Below are 17,667 nucleotides of genomic sequence, written 5' to 3'. Positions count from 1 at the left end.
TAGAATAAAATTAAGGATGAAATACATGGAAACATATGGACAGTAATTAGTTACAGATAGACTGTAACTACATGGAAACTACAAACTGCTGAAATAGACTGTAAATTCTACATCACATATGTGATGAGTTGAACAATCATATTGCTAAAACAAAATCTTGATAATGAAATAATAAATACATGGGAAATGAGTTCTTCTTTCTTCACTGGGCTCCCCAAGCAAAGTGTCCTATAGCTTATCATTTTACTTCCAAAGCAAGGATTTATTGTTGGTACTCATGTGTCTGATTCTGCAGTTGACTCAGAATGTAAGCACCATTACTAATAATTTCCCAAAATATATTTCTGAAAATACACTTCCAGGTGATTTAATACAATATTATTTTTCTTTTGTTTGCCTTTTTGAAACTGACTTTAAATTGAGAAAATCATTGATAATATCTTGTGTTTTGCTAGTACTTTCTAGCTGTGTACTATTCTTATAATAATTGGTATTAACAGTTTATTTATAGTGAAGAATGCAGTAGGTTTACAGTCCAATATAGATTCTTTTTCTTAGCAGTGGGTGATTGAACAATTAAACATGGCTAATTGAAAGGAATCGGATCATTTAGGCTTACTTGATGCACAATGAAGCAATGAGAAATTTTGTCAGGACAATTAAATGCCCCTTAAAAATCTTTATACATAGTAAGAATTAAATTTTATGATTTTTTTTTGTCTTTATATCTCTTTCCCTATTATCTGTTATTATCATTTTTAATGAATAGGGAGTCTTTGTGAACTTTTGAAGGCTATAAATGGTCTTCAAAATAACTTTATTGTACATATAAGTGACTTTTAATCACATATAGTATTTTTTTGTAAAAACAATTTATTGTACCAGTCAAGAATAAAATTTCTGTTTTATGTTACAGAATTATGAAAGTAGTAATCACATATTTTTTCACCCTGATGCAACATTCATTTTTTTTGAGAACTGCTGTAATAATCTGACTACTGCTGTTAGCTTTGTCTGTATCTCATATAACATGTGGAGTCAGACAAGCAGCAATGATGAAACTGACTCATCTCTTTAGAAACAGAACAGTGGGTTCAGCTCACTGAGGCATGATGAAAATAGTTAAATAAAATTAAATACAACTTGATGGAAGAGGGATAGTTTGGATTTTACAAGTTTCACAGAGAGTCCTCTCTTGAGAGCCAAGATTGGTTAAAAGTTGAATTTGAAAGCATTTTCCCACCTTCTGTGCTTTATAAGATGACGTAATTCACATTCTGCTATATTGAAAAACTTCTATTTTATGTGGTTAGTCCATTTCTGACTGAAAAAGACATGTACCATGGGAGAAGTGGAACAAACTCAGGACATTCAGCCATTGAAACATTCTTGCTTGAGACCCTGCACTCTGCAGAGTGTATCTTTGACCACTTACTACATTCTGGCTGCCTGTATTCAAGACCATCTGTTTGGAGGACATGGTGTGGGTTTGACAAGGACTTATGATGGGTTCACTTACAAATAAATGCCAAATGAAGATGGTTTAGTAGAGAAGCATATGGATTACTTCCTCCTTAAGCATTTTTTCAGTGTTGACTCCAATCATCCAGGAAGGTAATACAACTAATACTAATACTAAAACTAATACCAATACTATTACCAAGGCAAGGCTGAACAGGTCAGTTGCCAGAAGTATTGGAGCTTCACTCCAGTGGGCCAACAAGGTCGACCTTAAGGATGAGATAAGCCTAGATGAAGATGCTTGTGTTCATAAGGAAGTCAGAGTAGACCAAGAGCTTGTGCTACACCTTGCACTACTGAAGGTTAAGACTGAACATGAGTCCTTCATTGAACTTGGAGAAGAGAAGGTTCAGAGGGGATCTTATCAACATGTATGATTATCTGGATGGAGGATGTAAAGAGGATAGGGCCAGACTATTCCATGGTGCCCGGTGATAGAACAAGAGGCAACAGGCATGAACCAAAACACAGGAAGTTGAGAATGACAGAACACTGGCACAGGTTGCCCATAAAGGTTGTGGAATCTCCTTCCTTGAAGATAAACAGAAACCATCTGGCAGGGTCCTGGGCAATGTGCTCTAGGTGACCTTGCATGAGCAGGGGGATTGGATTAGATGATCTCCAGAGGTCCCTTCCAACCTCAACAATTCTGTGATTCTGTGAAGATGTTTCTGGAAAATATACCTTATTTCTATAGGTATTTCATGATTAATATTCACTTTGGAAGGTGTGTTTTGCAGTTTATGAAACAAAAGGTCAGTATTAAGTCTGAAAACCATAACCTGTAATTTCAGTGCACTTGTAGTGTTACAGTTATCATTCACACACTTTAATCTTAATAGAGAAAGACATCAAAATGCAATATATTGTTTTAGTTATTATCTCTTCTATGTAACAGTTCAGTGAATAAACTACTGCCTTAGGATACCATTGATAAGAAAAACTTTTCTTCTAACTACCTGTGATTGAATGCAGTTCTTTCTGAATTTCAGAAATCTAATCAAATAGAATTAGAAGTTACTGTTTGAATTTATTACCACTACAGCCCAGGTAGAAGAAAAAATACATAATTATTCTGTAGAGGCAAAGTAGAGACATAGATCATACATGCTCATTCAGATCATTTGTTCAGGAGAGATCCACCTGAAATCTTTCTGAAGATGGATGATACTTGGATTTTGGGTTTGGATCATACTTTTACCATGATGCTTTAGTGTGGAAGCTGGAGAAACAAGCAGCTAGGCAGAAAGCATCCTCTGGTCTGTAATACAGATTGACAGTGCATTAAAAGATACCAATTCAATTCAGAAAAAAAATCATTTAGATATTTGGGAGCAGAAGCACCATCAAGAAAGTGCAAATGTAATGATCCTTCTGCTGAGAGACAGTGTGATATGGAATAATATGAGAAATTTAATAACATCCTTTGGCAATTTCAGAAAAGTTCTATTTTTGGTCTYTTCACTGTTCTTATCCTTCCTGTACTGATTTATGAATTAAAGACTTTTTACACTATTTTAGGGAATATATCTTTTCTTTCCTTATGACTCATTTAATGTATATCCTTCTAGTATTTCTGACATCACTTCAGTTTGCCAAATATGTTTTGCAGTTTTCATCTGCACAGCTTTTACAACTTCTTTTACACTCCACAATGGTTTGTAATGGAAACTGAATTATATATCTTGGGAGAAAAGATTGAAGATACCAGATTTGCCTTTAATTTATTTCCATATAAAATGTTACATATTTATAACTTATCTGACTCTATATTACGCTGTTCAGCTCAGTAAGCCTTTTACCTGTGATATTAATTTAAATCTACTAATATTTTAAGAATGATTACAGTATTTTTCAGGTGAAAACAATTGTACACATTTTAAAATTAATTAATCTTTTGGTGAATAGATTGAGGAATGCAGTAAAATGTAAAGGAAGATGAATCTGCTCACATAATTGCAATATTCTAAAGTGTAACGTTTGCTCTAATAGATATATGATTAATATCACAGGTTTAAATTGAGTTACATATAAAGACATTCTGAAAAGGTTTCGATATTTTAATTTTTCTAAAGTTAAAGAAAGAATTTCTCCTGTTTATGCTTTTCCTTGATGCCTATTGATACGCTTTTATGATTGCTAATTACACTTACCCATTTGCCTCCTTTTACTTTTTGACTTATGTAAAATGTAAAGTTATACTTGTTTATAAGAAAACTACATTTGTTCCATTTATATAGTTTGCAGTGAAAAAATATTATAAATTTGTTACTGCAGTAGTTTTCCTTTCAGGTCAGATTCGGTGCCAGCCATGTAGGGAAAAACACTTTTGTTAGTAGAATGTTTTAATAAACAATTTATTCTGAAAAGCTGCTTTTTTTTTGCTTGAAAGCAGACAATGAAAAAGCAAAGCTAGTGTCAAAACCATCTGTAAAACAGATTCATTGCTATTACATTTTCCTGATTGACATTTTCTGTTTTTTTTTAGAATTAAAAATTTTCATTTGAATAAAAGAAAGTTCTAGTAGTTCACAGTGATAAAGCAGACTTTGAAAACATGAGCTAACCATAAAATCTCCCCTTAAGATGGCTGTTTCTGTAAAAGATCTCATAAAATAGCTTAGATGATCATAAGTGTCAGAATTAACTACATGCTTGCTGATCATTCCAAGGAATAGAGTGGAGAATGGGATGAGAGAACAGCCCATGAGGGATTCTCACACTGAGAACGAGTAGAAAAAGAGATGGAAAATCACAGAGATAAAACAGTACTAGAGGTGAATAAAGCAGAATAGGGAAGAAAAATAGTAAGAATAGTGGAACAGAGAAAATCATTTTTGTTATAGGACCATAGTAAACATGACACTAACAATCTGAAGTATATATAGTAAGGAGTGTCCCCCATTTCCTTCTTTTCTTTCTTTTCTTTCTTTCTTTTTCTTTCTTCTTTTTTTTTTTTTTTTTTTTTTAGTTTTCCCACAATGGAGTCTCAGTTATATTCTCCCACATGAGACTCTGCTATCCATGTTTAATTTGGGAGGCTTATTATTCTTAATTTCCTTTGTAAGTCTTCCTCAAAAACTGCTGTGAAAATCTATCTACTCTCAATGTGAGATTCTATTTGCTCTTCATGGTTTTTTTTTTATTATTATTATTATTTTTTATTTTGTAAATACAGTTCCTATCTGACTGTAGTTCTCATCTCCTTCTAGGAACTGGGAATTAGAAAAACAGTGCTTAGGTTTCTCATGGCAAAAAAGATACAGAAAATGAAGTGAGTTGCATAGAGTATGAAGAATAATTCTGAGAAGAATCATCATCTGGAAATCAAACTATAATTTATAGTAAATTTTGTTTTCTTCCAGAATATCTCAAATTTCAACAGATACTTCCGTAATATGTTAATGCCATATTAAAATAGTTGCATTTTGAACAAACATGCTTTTTATTAAAATTCTAAATATATTCCTGTTTGCACCTCTGCAAATATTCCTTTGATAGTAACAGCAGTACTCAAGGCATCCATGGGATTTTTTGTAAGCTGGTCTTTTCCAGGARTATATGTAGTTCTTCGGAGTTAAATGTCTTTCTTCGAGCAACAACTGTTCCCTTTTCTGTAAAAAGTATCAATTTATTTAGCAGTAGTTTACAAGAAATGGAGAAATTTACAATATTGATATTCGCAGTGAAATAAGGGCAGAAATTAAGGTTACTAGCTAGTATGGAATTTGAGTAGAATATTGAGACAAATGTTTCTAGTATTGTAAAAAGAGATAAGTCATCTCAAATTCCACATAATTTATTGGGAGCAAATAAACTCCAGTGTTCAACAGTCTAATATCAAATAGCATAGTTTCTTCTGGAAGTATGCTTTCACTTACCCTCATGGTAAGGCATTAATTTAACAAGGAATTCACAGCTTGAGCAAAGCTTACCGACTCAAAAAGCATCACTTTTTGCAGCAACAGTTTTTTATGGGATCCTTATCCAAGTATTCAACCAGCCTAATCCTGCTTAGCTTTTGAAATCTGATGCAATTACATGCTATTGTGATATGGCAAAAGGCTTACTATTCAGATTTATTTTATAGTAATGTGAGGTCAGAACTTGCTGTGTTTAGATAGTTTTCTCCCCTTTTTCTTGACAATATTATGCCAGGTAAGTCTTTCTCGGGCTTTTACAGCTTCCTATATTTGCCCTCATGTTGCCTGTGTATGTTTAGCTTCTGTTTGTGTAGCTTCTTAGCACTGCAATAATCTTGAGATAGTAAATAAATAAAGAGCTATAAAACTATTCTGAATTATGTGCCAGCTGAGAGGAGAATGGAAACAGGAAGTAAAATTAAGCAATCCATAGTTAGAATACAACGCCTACATCTGTGCTCTCGGCTTTCTGATCACCACGGAGTGGCACTAAATCACAATTAATTGCATTAATTTCTTCAAATGATTTAACATTTTTGGTATGCTTCCATAGATTCTTCTGTCATAATAATCGTGCATGTTTAATTAGTAAGAAAATAATACCCTTTACTTACAGGTAATGTTTTTGGTAAAAATCATGACTTCCCAAAATTTCCCATATTACTACTGCTAAGAGCAGTAACATTGGCTGTTTTTGTTGTTGACCCACGCACAAATTTAGTCTCTAACTAGGATCCCAGCCCCATGACCTGACTTTATCAACCTTCCCAGTGTTACAAGAAGAACACAGCTTTTTATTCTGTGCAGACCCTGCCTGCCCAATGCACTGAATAGAACAGAAAAAGACTGACTTTAGTAATATTTCTTTTATTGAAGAAAATCTCATGTTTACAGTTGTTATCACATTTCTTTGACAAAAGTGTCATAGAAATTCTTGATGTTAGTTGATGTTAGATGGCACATGAATATGCCATATGTCAAATTGCAAGACTCCATCTGAGGCTGATCGGCTCTTGCTTAGATACTTACATGGTGGGTAGAGTCTTTGCTGGTTTCCTTGTATTATCTGCACATTSTTAGAGTTGATGCTGTTCTTTATATAGTCCAAGTTCAAAATACTTCTGATTTGCAGGCCAAACAAGTTTTATCTTGAGTTATCTTTGCAAATACAAGAGCATATGCAGCTTTAAGAGTACCAGCTAAAATGTTTGTCAAGATGGTATTAGCTTTTTAATAGTTCTATAACCTATTCACATAAAATAGCAATTTTATTCACTAGTATGCTGTGAGTCAGCAGGAGATTCATTCTGCCATTAAGGCATTCAGGGATGTTGAGGAGGGTAGTGGCATTTTTTGTATCAYTGCTGAATATCCCACTTCATTCACATAAGACCTGTTACCATTTCATAGAATCATAGAATCAGTAAGGTTGGAAGGGACCTCTGGAGATCATCTAGTCCAACTCCCCTGCTAAGAAGGGTCACCTGGAGCATGTTAAACAGGGTTGCATGCAGGCAGGCCTTGAAGATCTCCAGAGAAGGAAACTCCACAACCCCTCTGGGCAACCTGACCCAGTGCTCCGTCACTCTCACAGGGAAGAAATTCCCCCTCACGTTCAGGCGGAACTGCCTGTGCTTCAATTTCTGCCCATCGCCTCTTGTCCTAACACATGGAAAACTGTAAAGAGTTTGTCCCCATCCTCTTGACACCTTCCCTTCAGGTACTTCTACACATTGATAAGGTCCCCTCTCAGTCTTCTCTTCCCCAGGTTGAAGAGGCCCAGCTCTCGCAGCCGTTCCTCATAGGGCAGATGCTCCAGCCCTCTGATTATCTCTTTGTAACCCTACGCTGGACTTTCTGCAGTAGCTGCAGGTCTCTCTTGTCCTGGGGAGCCCAGAACTGGACACAGGAYTCRAGATGAGGCCTCCCYAGGGCTGAGTGGAGRGGCAGGATCACCTCCCTCAACTGCTGGCAACATTCTTCCCAATGCACCCCAGGAKACCATYRGCCTTCTTGGCCACGAGRGCACATTGCTGGCTCACGGTCAACTTGTCATCCACCAGCACTCCCAAGTCCTTCTCKGCAGAGCTGCTCTCCAGAAGGTCAGCCCCCAGCTTGTACKGGTGCCTARGGTTATTTTTCCSTAGGTGCAGGACCCTGCACTTKCCCYTGTTGAACCTCAGGAGGTTCCTCTCCACCCARCTCTCCAGCCTGTCCAGRTCTCTCTGAATGGCAGCACAGCCCTCAGGTGTGTCAGCCACTCCTCCCAGCTTTGTATCATTGGCAAACTTTCTGAGGAGGCACTCTGTCCCCTCATCCAGGTCAATTGATGAATAAGTTGAACAGGATGGGAGCCAGTACTGAGCCCTGGGGGATGCCACTAACCACAGGCCTCCAACTGGACTCCRCACCACTGATGACGACCCTCTGAGCTCTGCCTTTCAGCCACTTCTCAATCCACATCACTGTGCACTCATCTAACCCACAGTTCCTGAGCTTATCTAGGAGGATGTTATGGGAGACAGTGTCCAAARCCTCATCAACTTTCTCTTCCTGGTCAGGTGGCCTGTAGTAGAAACCCACAACAGTGTTCCCCATGCTAGCCTGCCCTCTGATCTTTACCCATAAGCTCTCAACTGCCTTCTCCTSCTCCCTACCTAGGCAGAGCTCGATGCATTCCRGTTGCTCTCTCACATAAAGATCAATTCCACCACCTCGCCTTCCTGGTCTTTCTCTCCTAAAAGCACATATCCATCCATGACAGCATTCCAGTCATGAGAGCTATCCCACCATATCTCCATGATTGCAACGAGATCATGGCCCTGAAATCACACACAGATCTCCAGCTCCTCCTGTTTGTTCCCCATGCTGCATGCATTGGTGTACAGGCATTTCAAAGAGGTGGTCATGCCTCCAGGTTTCCCAGGAAGGGTGTGCAGGGGTTGCCCATAGCCATGTCCCAAACGCACATCCCCGACTGCATGCATCYGTTGGATGCCCCCCAACCCAACCTGTGTTTTGTTGTCTGCCCTGGCTGTATGACACCCCTCCTCCTGCCCTCTACCTAGTTTAAAGCCCTCTTTACTAGGCTGGCCAACCTGTGGGCAAAAGCAAATGTGCCCTGCTTGGTGMGGTGAATCCCATCTCTCCCCACCAGTTGCTGATCTTCAAACAATGTTCCATGGTCATAGAATCCAAAACCCTGTTGCCAACACCAATGGCATAGCCAGTTATTGATTTGGGAAATCTTCCTGTTCCTCCTCCYATGCCTCCYCCTAATGGGCAGGACCCATGATAAGACCACCTGGGCTCCCAGACCCTTGACCACCGTGCCCAAGGCCTTGAAGTCTTCCCTGATTGTCTCTAGTTTGCTCTCTGTATCGTTAGCACCCACGTGAAAGAGCAGCATGGAGTGGTAGTYGGATGAGCGGACAATCCTTGGTAGCCTTTCAGTCACATCTCGTATCCTTGCCCCCGGCAAGCAGCAAATCTCTCTAGAGGAGGGGTCGGGTYGGCAGATAGGCACCTCTCTCCCCCTCAGCATGGAATCACCTTCTCCAATGGTGTCACCAAACGTCTCTGTGCTACATCCTGACTTGATCTGCTCCTGTATCCAGTACTTGTGTCACCTTGCTTCTCCTGTGCATATCTCACCTTGAATTAATTCCTACAGCATGTCAGACTTCAGATTTGTATACACCTAGGGTCTACAAGTGGATTCCTAAGTGAGTGTGTAGACAGACACAGTATTTCAAGAACATAAAGCCATCTTTTTCTGCCTGTTCCGCAGACACTGAGAGAAGTGAGGAAACAAGTCCTAAAATTTCCCATGTACCAGCAGTAGTTTACCTACTACAGTGTGGGCAATATCTCGTGCTTTAGAATAATGACATGTTGTTTTGAAACACATACTTTATTACTGAGTGAGTTACAGCTTTTCTTTATATGATAAACCAGACACATATTGAAAAGGAGGAAGACTAAGCTGAGGAAACATTATATTCAAGAACAGAAATTTGAACTTTTTTTTTATTTTGCTTTAAACAAAGAAATGGAATTTAACATAGTCCTGTAAAGAACATATTCCACTTAAAAGTCTTTTCTAAAAAGGTAGTTTTCAATGTTTGATGTAAGAAAGTTCATCTTTCAGATATTGATTAGAAATCTGGAATTGGTTGTCTAACAATGGCACCAAGTGTATCTGTATAGTCCTGATGGAAACTTAGTCCAGTTCCTGGGAGAGGACGGAAAAATACATCAGTACAACCTTAAGAAGCCTCTTGTATTCTGGTTTCCATTTTCTCCAGTCTTTTTGTTTTATTTCGTCCGGTTTCTKTATGATTTTCATTTTCCTCATGCAGTGAATGCATGTATTTAAAGTTAAGCCTATGAATTGAGAGGTCTGTGAAGTCAAYGAAGCTAATCATACGCTTAAAACTGATGATGCTTTCATGCAAAACTGGTATCAGAGCACTTAGTACTTTGTATATTTCCAGTTTGCAAAATTATTTGCTTTGAAGGGGTAGTATCTGTTTAGCCTTTGAGACTCTGTCAATTTCTAGTACACTTGTAACCTATGATATGACTTCTGCAATTCATGGCATGTCCCTTCAAATCAATTTGGGCAAAACACTTTTGTTAGAAACCATCTTTGATTTTAAATTATAGACCATTGGCTGAAACTTTCAAGGATGGTTTGCCATAGTACCATCACTGGCTGTGATGACAGCTAGTACCATTACAGCAGTCCTGGAGGTTTCTATATTATAGTTTTAGTTTGCAGCAATATTACATTTTTGGAGCAAWTCTCCTAATTGTACTCATTTTCAATGCTTTGTTTCAGATCATAGAGTATTTGGTATCAACCATATAATTCACCTTGTCTCAGTTACTTTATCTGGGCACACACAACTCTCTGCAGAGGCTCTGTAAGAAGGATATAAATGCTTTGTGCTCTTAAACTGTAATGCACATGATACACTGATATTGCAGTACTTCGCATCCTTACAGGACACCTAGTGAGTCTTTGCTGGCCTGGAAGTCACCAGCCAGGTGGGGACAGTTCAGGATCCATAGCTCCCTAGAAGACATTTGATCTTCAGTGTTGTTGAGTTACCATCTTCCAGTTCCCCTGTTTACTTTTTTGAGATTTTATGCCTTTACATGACAGCACTTGTCCTCGTCTATCTTTAGCTGCAAACCAGTCCTGTCTGAGGAATGTTACCTGTGTCTGTAATTTTACTTTCCGAATTTGTATGATGCTGGTCTACTTATTTTATTATAGTTCTTTCTCAAAATGTAGCTTTTTTTTTTTTTTTTTTTTTTTCTTCCCCAAAAGTCTGAGTCAAGATTATACAGCTGTACTGTGCCAGAATTAGGCAGAATGTAGGCTCGTGGCATGGTCAACAGCTAGGAGGATGGATACAACTAGTGGCCTCTGACTCTTCATGATACACTCTTCCACTAGGAACACATCTTCCACCTAAACCTCTCCTGGCTCAGTAAGCTTTCCCTTCTTGCTGGCCCTTCTATTGTTTCAGAACTTTTTTTCAAACACCTTGTGCCCCCACCTCTCTTTTTTTATTATGCTTCTTTTTTCACTTGTCACCATTTCTAGCTAAAATCTTTCCAATGGTGACATCAACTGCTTTGGCCTCACAGTAGAACCAACAAGACAGGGCCTCAAGGAAACAACACTGCAAAAAGTAACCAAATAATATTCAAGATAGCCAGGATTGCTCAAGTTGAAGTTCAACTGCTTATGTGTCTCTGGATGGGCTGCTTAGAGGCCAGTATCTCAGAAACTGAAGGTTTGTGTGATAGTTTTCCCTGGGCAGCTTTGCTTCACCTGKACTGTGGGCCATTCAGTCTGGGAGACCAGACTAATTAGTCTGAAACAAAACTTACAGCATAAGTTTAAAGAGTGTCAACAACAGCAGCTGCTTCAGTTACTAACCCATTTCTGTTGTGCTTCGTCATTGCTCAGACAGACATAGACAACGTTTCTCTGTTCACTGCTCGGTCTCATACAGTGGGCACAGCACACCTCCTGCACTCTTTGACTTTATCCTCTCATACCTCAGCTAGAATTTCAGTCCTTTCCACTATCCCATCCTATACAGTCATATATATGACTGTTCATGTACTTAATTTAACCACATCAATCTTGGTAGGATCAGAGCCTTGCTTTTAATTAAGTACTAAATTCCAAGAGGTAAAAGTCCTTAAATTCCACTAAAAATTACAAAATTTTAAAATCAATGAGTACATCTCAGGAAATGTAATTGTTTGAACTTATACAGAATTATTTTTCTTTGCAGTTTCATTACGTTATTCCCATTACTCTGTAAAGCAGGATACATGCAAGTTACAGATTAAAATAATATATTATGCTACTCTCAGGAACAAAGCTAACTCAAACTTCATATTAAAGAGTGGTACTATATTCCCGGCCCTGTAAATTTGTTTAGAGGGTTTAGAGCTGCTAAATAGTTTTTGAAATTCCCATTTTCCTTTTGTAGAAGACTAATGAAAAATGTGATTACACTTTCCACACAATTTAATGAAGTCCTTCATTAGTGAGAAATTACACTTGAGCTCCATATTAAATAAGTTCCTTTTTCATGGAAAGTAACTTAATTTGCTTAAAATTGGAATCTATTAGCTTTACAGGATGTTGACTGATTGCTATGCCATTGATATTTTCACAAGCAAAGCAGTTTCAGATGACCATTAYAAACAGTATGCTAAACCAAGTGCTGAAAAGCAATATAGCATTAATATAGCATTATTTTCCAGTACTTCTTTCAATTAAAATGTACTCCTTTTGTAATCCCACAGCTGACCAAACAGGAATGTTATTTATAGGAGATGCAATAATCCAGGTCAGTAAACATTTGTTTGTTCCACAGACGTGTTTGTTTCATACTTGGCTTTATGTTTATTTCATTAGCTAACTTACACATTGCAAATCATTTTCTCTCTATCATTTCTCCTTTTAGGTTAATGGTATTAATGTAGAAAGTGCTACCCATGAAGAAGTGGTAAGTTATTCTACTTTTGATTTTTTAATAACATACAGAATATCATGTCCATACTGGTTTTTCCTCTAGTGTTATATCATATCTTTTTTTTTCACTGTAGAGATATAGTGCTTTAGCCACGTCTGTCATACATGTGAACAGTGAGAGCTTTATTTTGGCTATAGTTTCTTTATAGGTACCTTTTTGTGACTGTTCTTCAGAGTACATTTGTGGCACAAATGTAATATTCCAGAGTCCAGTCTCCATTATCATTTACTATATTTTTTTATATTCCTTGGAAAAAACAAAATTTTTTCAAAGCAGAAAATAAGGGAAAAATGTCAAACCTTGGTAGGTTATGTCCACTCTTCCCAATGAATACGAACTTTATCAGTTTCACCAATGAACATATGATGATTTTTTTTCTTTCTGTAAACTGTACACTGAGCTACTTGTCATAAAAACTGAATAGAATGCAAATAAAAAAATATAAGAGCTTTACTATTTAAGAATATAATATAAAATAGAATATAAATATATAAAAATATAAAAAAATACATAGCCTTCTTAGGGATGCTATCACAGATACTCAACAACCTTATGGGTGTTCACAATTGCAGTCTCTCAGGGAACACAAATGTATTGAATAGTCTTTATATATATATATGTATATATATATRTACATATGTATGTGTGTATGTGTATTTGTAACTTTATTTGTTTATGCACAGAGATATAATCTTTATGGAGTATGACTCTGCTATAGTTCCTGATCCACTGGGATTGTAAGTGGTCCTAAAGGGTTTTGGTACTGTGGTAATACAGTTAAACAGTACAAAAGTTCTCAGCTTTTTAGCATTGCAGGAACAAGGATTGAATTATTGTAAAGAATCTATTTTAATTGATTGTAAGTAAGTGCAACATTGGAAAATTAGATTATGTAGGAGGAGTGTCATGTTCCTGCTCAGATATTTAAAATAAAGCAAGAGCTGGGCCTGTTTAGCCTGAGGAAGAGAAGACTGAGGGGGGTCTTATCAATGTGTRYAAGTACCTRAAGGGAGGGTGTCAAGGGGACAGGGACAAACTCTTTTCAGTTGCCCTRTGTGACAGGACAAGAGGCAATGGGCAGAAACTGAAGCACAGGAAGTTCCTCCTGACCATGAGGGGGAATTTCTTCCCTGTGAGAGTGACGGAGCCCTGGCACAGGTTGCCCAGAGAGGTTGTGGAGTCTCCTTCTCCGGAGCTATTCAAGGCCTGCCTGGATGCAACTCTGTCTAACATGCTCTAGRTGACCCTGCTGAGCGGGGAGGTTGGACTAGGTGATCTCCAGAGGTCCCTTCCAACCTTACTGATTCTATGATTCTGTGAAAAGCTTTGGTACCCATTGCATTCAATACAATTAAAAGGGACTCAAGTTTTGCACATTGTGTGTGTGTATGTGTGTATACACATATATATACACACAGACACACATACATACACACACACACATATATATGTGTATTTGTGCACATGTAAGTATATGTATATGTATAATATTTCATGTAATTTATATATGTGTATATATACCTACATTCATGTGTATATATATAGTTACATAATTATCATTGTTGTGGACTGTAGCACTTAGCATAGTGTACCTGTTTTGTCTTAGGAGTTCTCAACTGTTGCAGAAATATAGATAGTACATAACAATAATATTTAAGACTATATTCAGACTGTGTCTAAATGTTGGGGCAATAATAGGAGGAACAGAGAAAGCAGTGGTGGTAACTTGTTCAAATTTCGGTTTTTCCTGTATGTCATTTTAAGACACTATTCATCAGATTTTGGGGAAGCTTTAAAGAAAGTTTTTTTTCTTTTAAACTTCCCCAAAATCTGATGAATAGTGTCTTAAAATGTAAGAAATTTACTTAAACATTGTCTTCAGATTTTTCTTCTTTTCTGCAGATTATTTTAGATTCTGTCTGTAGGACTAAGATGGACTTCCTACCTTCAAGTCTGAGTGCACATATTGGACATATCCTAACTCCACGCTTATACTGCCAGATGTTATAGGGATAGAGATAATAAATAACCATAATACAAAATTTTGTACGTAGTAAGACTAAATGTAAATATTGAAGCAAGAAAGAGAGGAATACAGAAAACATACAAAGATCTCAATTTCAACCTAGGATGAGAATAAGGCACACATTGCTCTATCGTAGTTTTCATGTGAAAACCAGTGTTTCTGGATTACAGGGGAGCTGCAACAGTATGAAAAGTCCCCTTCTCTAGAAAAGATTGTCCAGGATTGTGCAGCATGCTATGGAATGTATTTGCAGGTTGTGCAAAGCTTTTGAATCTGGTGAAGTTCCTTAAGAGAAGCCAAACTGGTATTCATGAAGTAAAAGTATGAATATAGTAGATACATATCTCCTTTTTTTTTGAGGCTCCTAGTGTCGATATAAGTTTTGGTTAAGTTCAGAGAAATGGAATTAAGAGAATTAGTGCTAGGACTGGAACAGGTTGCCCAGAAAGGTTGTGGAGTCTTCCACAACCTGGAATACTTCCACTTCTCTGGAAGTATTCAAACCACTTGGAGGCGATCCTATGCAACATGCTGTACGTGACCCTGCTTGAGCAGGGAGGTTGGACTAGATSATCTCCAGAGGTCCCTTCCAACCTCAACCATTCTGTGATTCTGTAACTCTGTGATGCTGTGACTGTATACTTACTCTTTCTGATGTATCCGTTTTCATTATAATATTCAAGAAGGGGACTAAGGTCTTGAAGTGAGTTCTGGGGAGGTATAGTACAGTAAAAAGAGATCTAAAGGTCAGGAAGATTATCTGATTTTTCTGTTGCCAATAATTTCAAAGAACATTCAGTTTATTTAAAATAAAATTATTAAAATGTTTTCTATATTACTCTATAAAATTAAGATGTGAAGAACTTCTCTCTTCTCATACTTAAATGATAACTTCTCAAACTCTCTTATCTCTTCATTGAAAACGTGTGGGGGGGGATCAGTAGCGTTATTCTGTTCTTGGGAGAAAGAATTAAAGTAGAGAATTACTTTCTTCTTCTGAAACATGTTATTCTTTTATGTAATGCCTTCCATAGCATTTTCAGTGCTTAAATGCTTGCAGCCATACGCCAGATTAGAAAATACTTATCAATTACTACTTCAAATTACCTACTGGAGTCTAGACAAGAAATAAGCCAGAAGTTGTTAGCTGAATTTCCAGAATGTTTTTACCAACACATGTTATCTAGTTGGCCTAAGCTATTGATTCTAACAGTATTTCTTATACTTTTCCTACAATTCATACTCTACAGGAGTTAAGAATCCATTGCACTTAAACCCTCAAGCTAATGTGTTGATATAAACAGAGGAAGGTGATRGCTGAGATGGGAGTAGGCAGTGCACAAAGTATGAGCAAAGAGAACCTATGAATTTTGGAAGCTACTGAAACAATTCATCAGCTCTTGTCTAAGAGTATCTGAATGGCTCCTAGCAGTAATATGTTCTGATTTCTTCTGTTCCCTGTGCTGGCATTGGAGGCAAAGCATTAGGCAAGGATTACTACCTTAGTTCTACAACTAAGATGTTATGTTATTGAATGTTATTGAATTTTTGTTATTCTCACTGATTTAAAGAAAAATGGGGGTCAATAATATGTTTGGATTTTTTTTTCTTTTACTCTTCTGATTATTTCATGTGGTTTTGAAGCAAAAATCACAATGTTTGTTTTCTCTTGCATTTAACATTTTTTAATTTAAAATTGGTTTAGTTCATTTATCAGATTGCCTGTATGCGGGAAATGATTTTACACACTATGAGATCAGGTAGACTACTTGCTCCTAAGAGAATGGAGTTTGTTTTATTTCTTGTTTTTGTGTATGTTGCATTTCCTTGAAATAATGGTTGAATTTTCTCACCCAAAATAAAGCTAGTTTGTATTCTGTCCGTGTGCACTGCTTTTCTGGCATGCGGTAAAAGGCAGTATAGATAAAAGTTCTTACCACCTGCTGTGTATTATTGGCAGTATCAGCTGATTCACTGACAAGTGTATCTCAGAATAGCATCTGTAGCAATCATAAATGACATGGGTTTTGACAGTCTTATCAGCAAGGAAGAAATTATATGGGCAAAGAAACTAAACTTGCTTTTATTACTTGGAGGTGATCCCTCTAGGTCAAGATAAAGTGCRGCTGCATGATCTTGCAGTCCATTTCTTAGTGCTGATTAATACAGTCAGGCTGAATCTCTAAAATAGTAACAGACAGAATCTGAGTGTACTGAGCAGGTCTATTTTGTATTGGTGAACTGCCCTGCTGCTGCTTGTATTGTTATTGCACGTACAAAACTCTAAACCTTCTGAAAGCTATTCCTCACAAAACTGTAAGTTACATCCCTTAAAGATTGTTTTTCAGTACCAAGGAGCGCTCAAGATCTGTCAATGTAACTCAGCTGTTCTCAGTGGTGAGGAATGATAGAGAAATTTATAAAGCTACTCTTGGCACCATGTATGGGAATTCAGTGAGAATCRCTAACAAAATATTTTGGAACAACTGTAGGCCACATGGCTGAAAAAAAGCTCCAGAAGGGAAAGAGATCTCGGTGGGCTTGGAGACAGATCTGCAAAGAGACATTTCTACAACCTCATCATGCTATCAAAAGTGGAGTTTGATAAATGGGTCAGACTGATTCTCTATGATATGAGATTAGGTAGGCTACTGCCAAAGTTCCTGAAAAAATGGAGGATGTTTTATTTTTTATTTTTATCTAAGTCACATTTCCTTGAAATAAAGGTTGAGTTTTCTCACCTAGAATAAAGATTTCCTTATTTAAATGTGATATATGATTTTGTAATTGAAAAGATATGCTTCAAAAAGAAGTGTGCAGTTAATATTCCTAAGGTTGCAGCTGTAGGAATCCCTTGTTTGTCAGCCACTATTTGTAGATGGAATATGTCAATGATRCACTTGTCTGCTACTTACCAGATGGTTAATATTTCTTATCTCATATTATTCAATTACACAGTCCCAGAGCGCACCTGCAGGCACACAAACTTGACACGTAAGCATCTAAAGTGAAATTCACGTAGAATTTAGGAATATGTATGAGTGATTCATTTAATTAAAAACCATAAAAATAAAAAGCCTTCAACTTAAGTTCTTGAGGGTCTGTGGGTTCCTTTGTCTTTTCTTTT

General features: G+C 37.1%; 1 protein-coding gene across 1 annotated transcript in view; it reads left to right on the top strand.

The window, feature by feature from the left end:
• Window positions 1-17,667, top strand: part of LOC146592046 (gamma-2-syntrophin-like) — a gene marked incomplete at its 3' end in the record, with an annotated part of 199,668 nt that overhangs the window by 141,097 nt on the left and 40,904 nt on the right. Inside the window, exons 5-6 of the mRNA XM_085311736.1 lie at window positions 12,285-12,328; window positions 12,446-12,487. Of these exons, the coding sequence (XP_085167862.1) occupies window positions 12,285-12,328; window positions 12,446-12,487 (86 nt within the window). The remainder of the gene's footprint in view (window positions 1-12,284; window positions 12,329-12,445; window positions 12,488-17,667) is intronic.

Source organism: Rhea americana, unplaced genomic scaffold (genome assembly GCF_003343005.1).
Source record: "Rhea americana isolate MKP2758 unplaced genomic scaffold, rheAme1 scaffold_349, whole genome shotgun sequence".
Lineage (NCBI taxonomy): Eukaryota > Metazoa > Chordata > Aves > Rheiformes > Rheidae > Rhea > Rhea americana.
The sequence above is the reverse complement of the archived record's forward strand: the minus strand, read 5'-3'. Positions and strand labels throughout refer to the sequence as shown.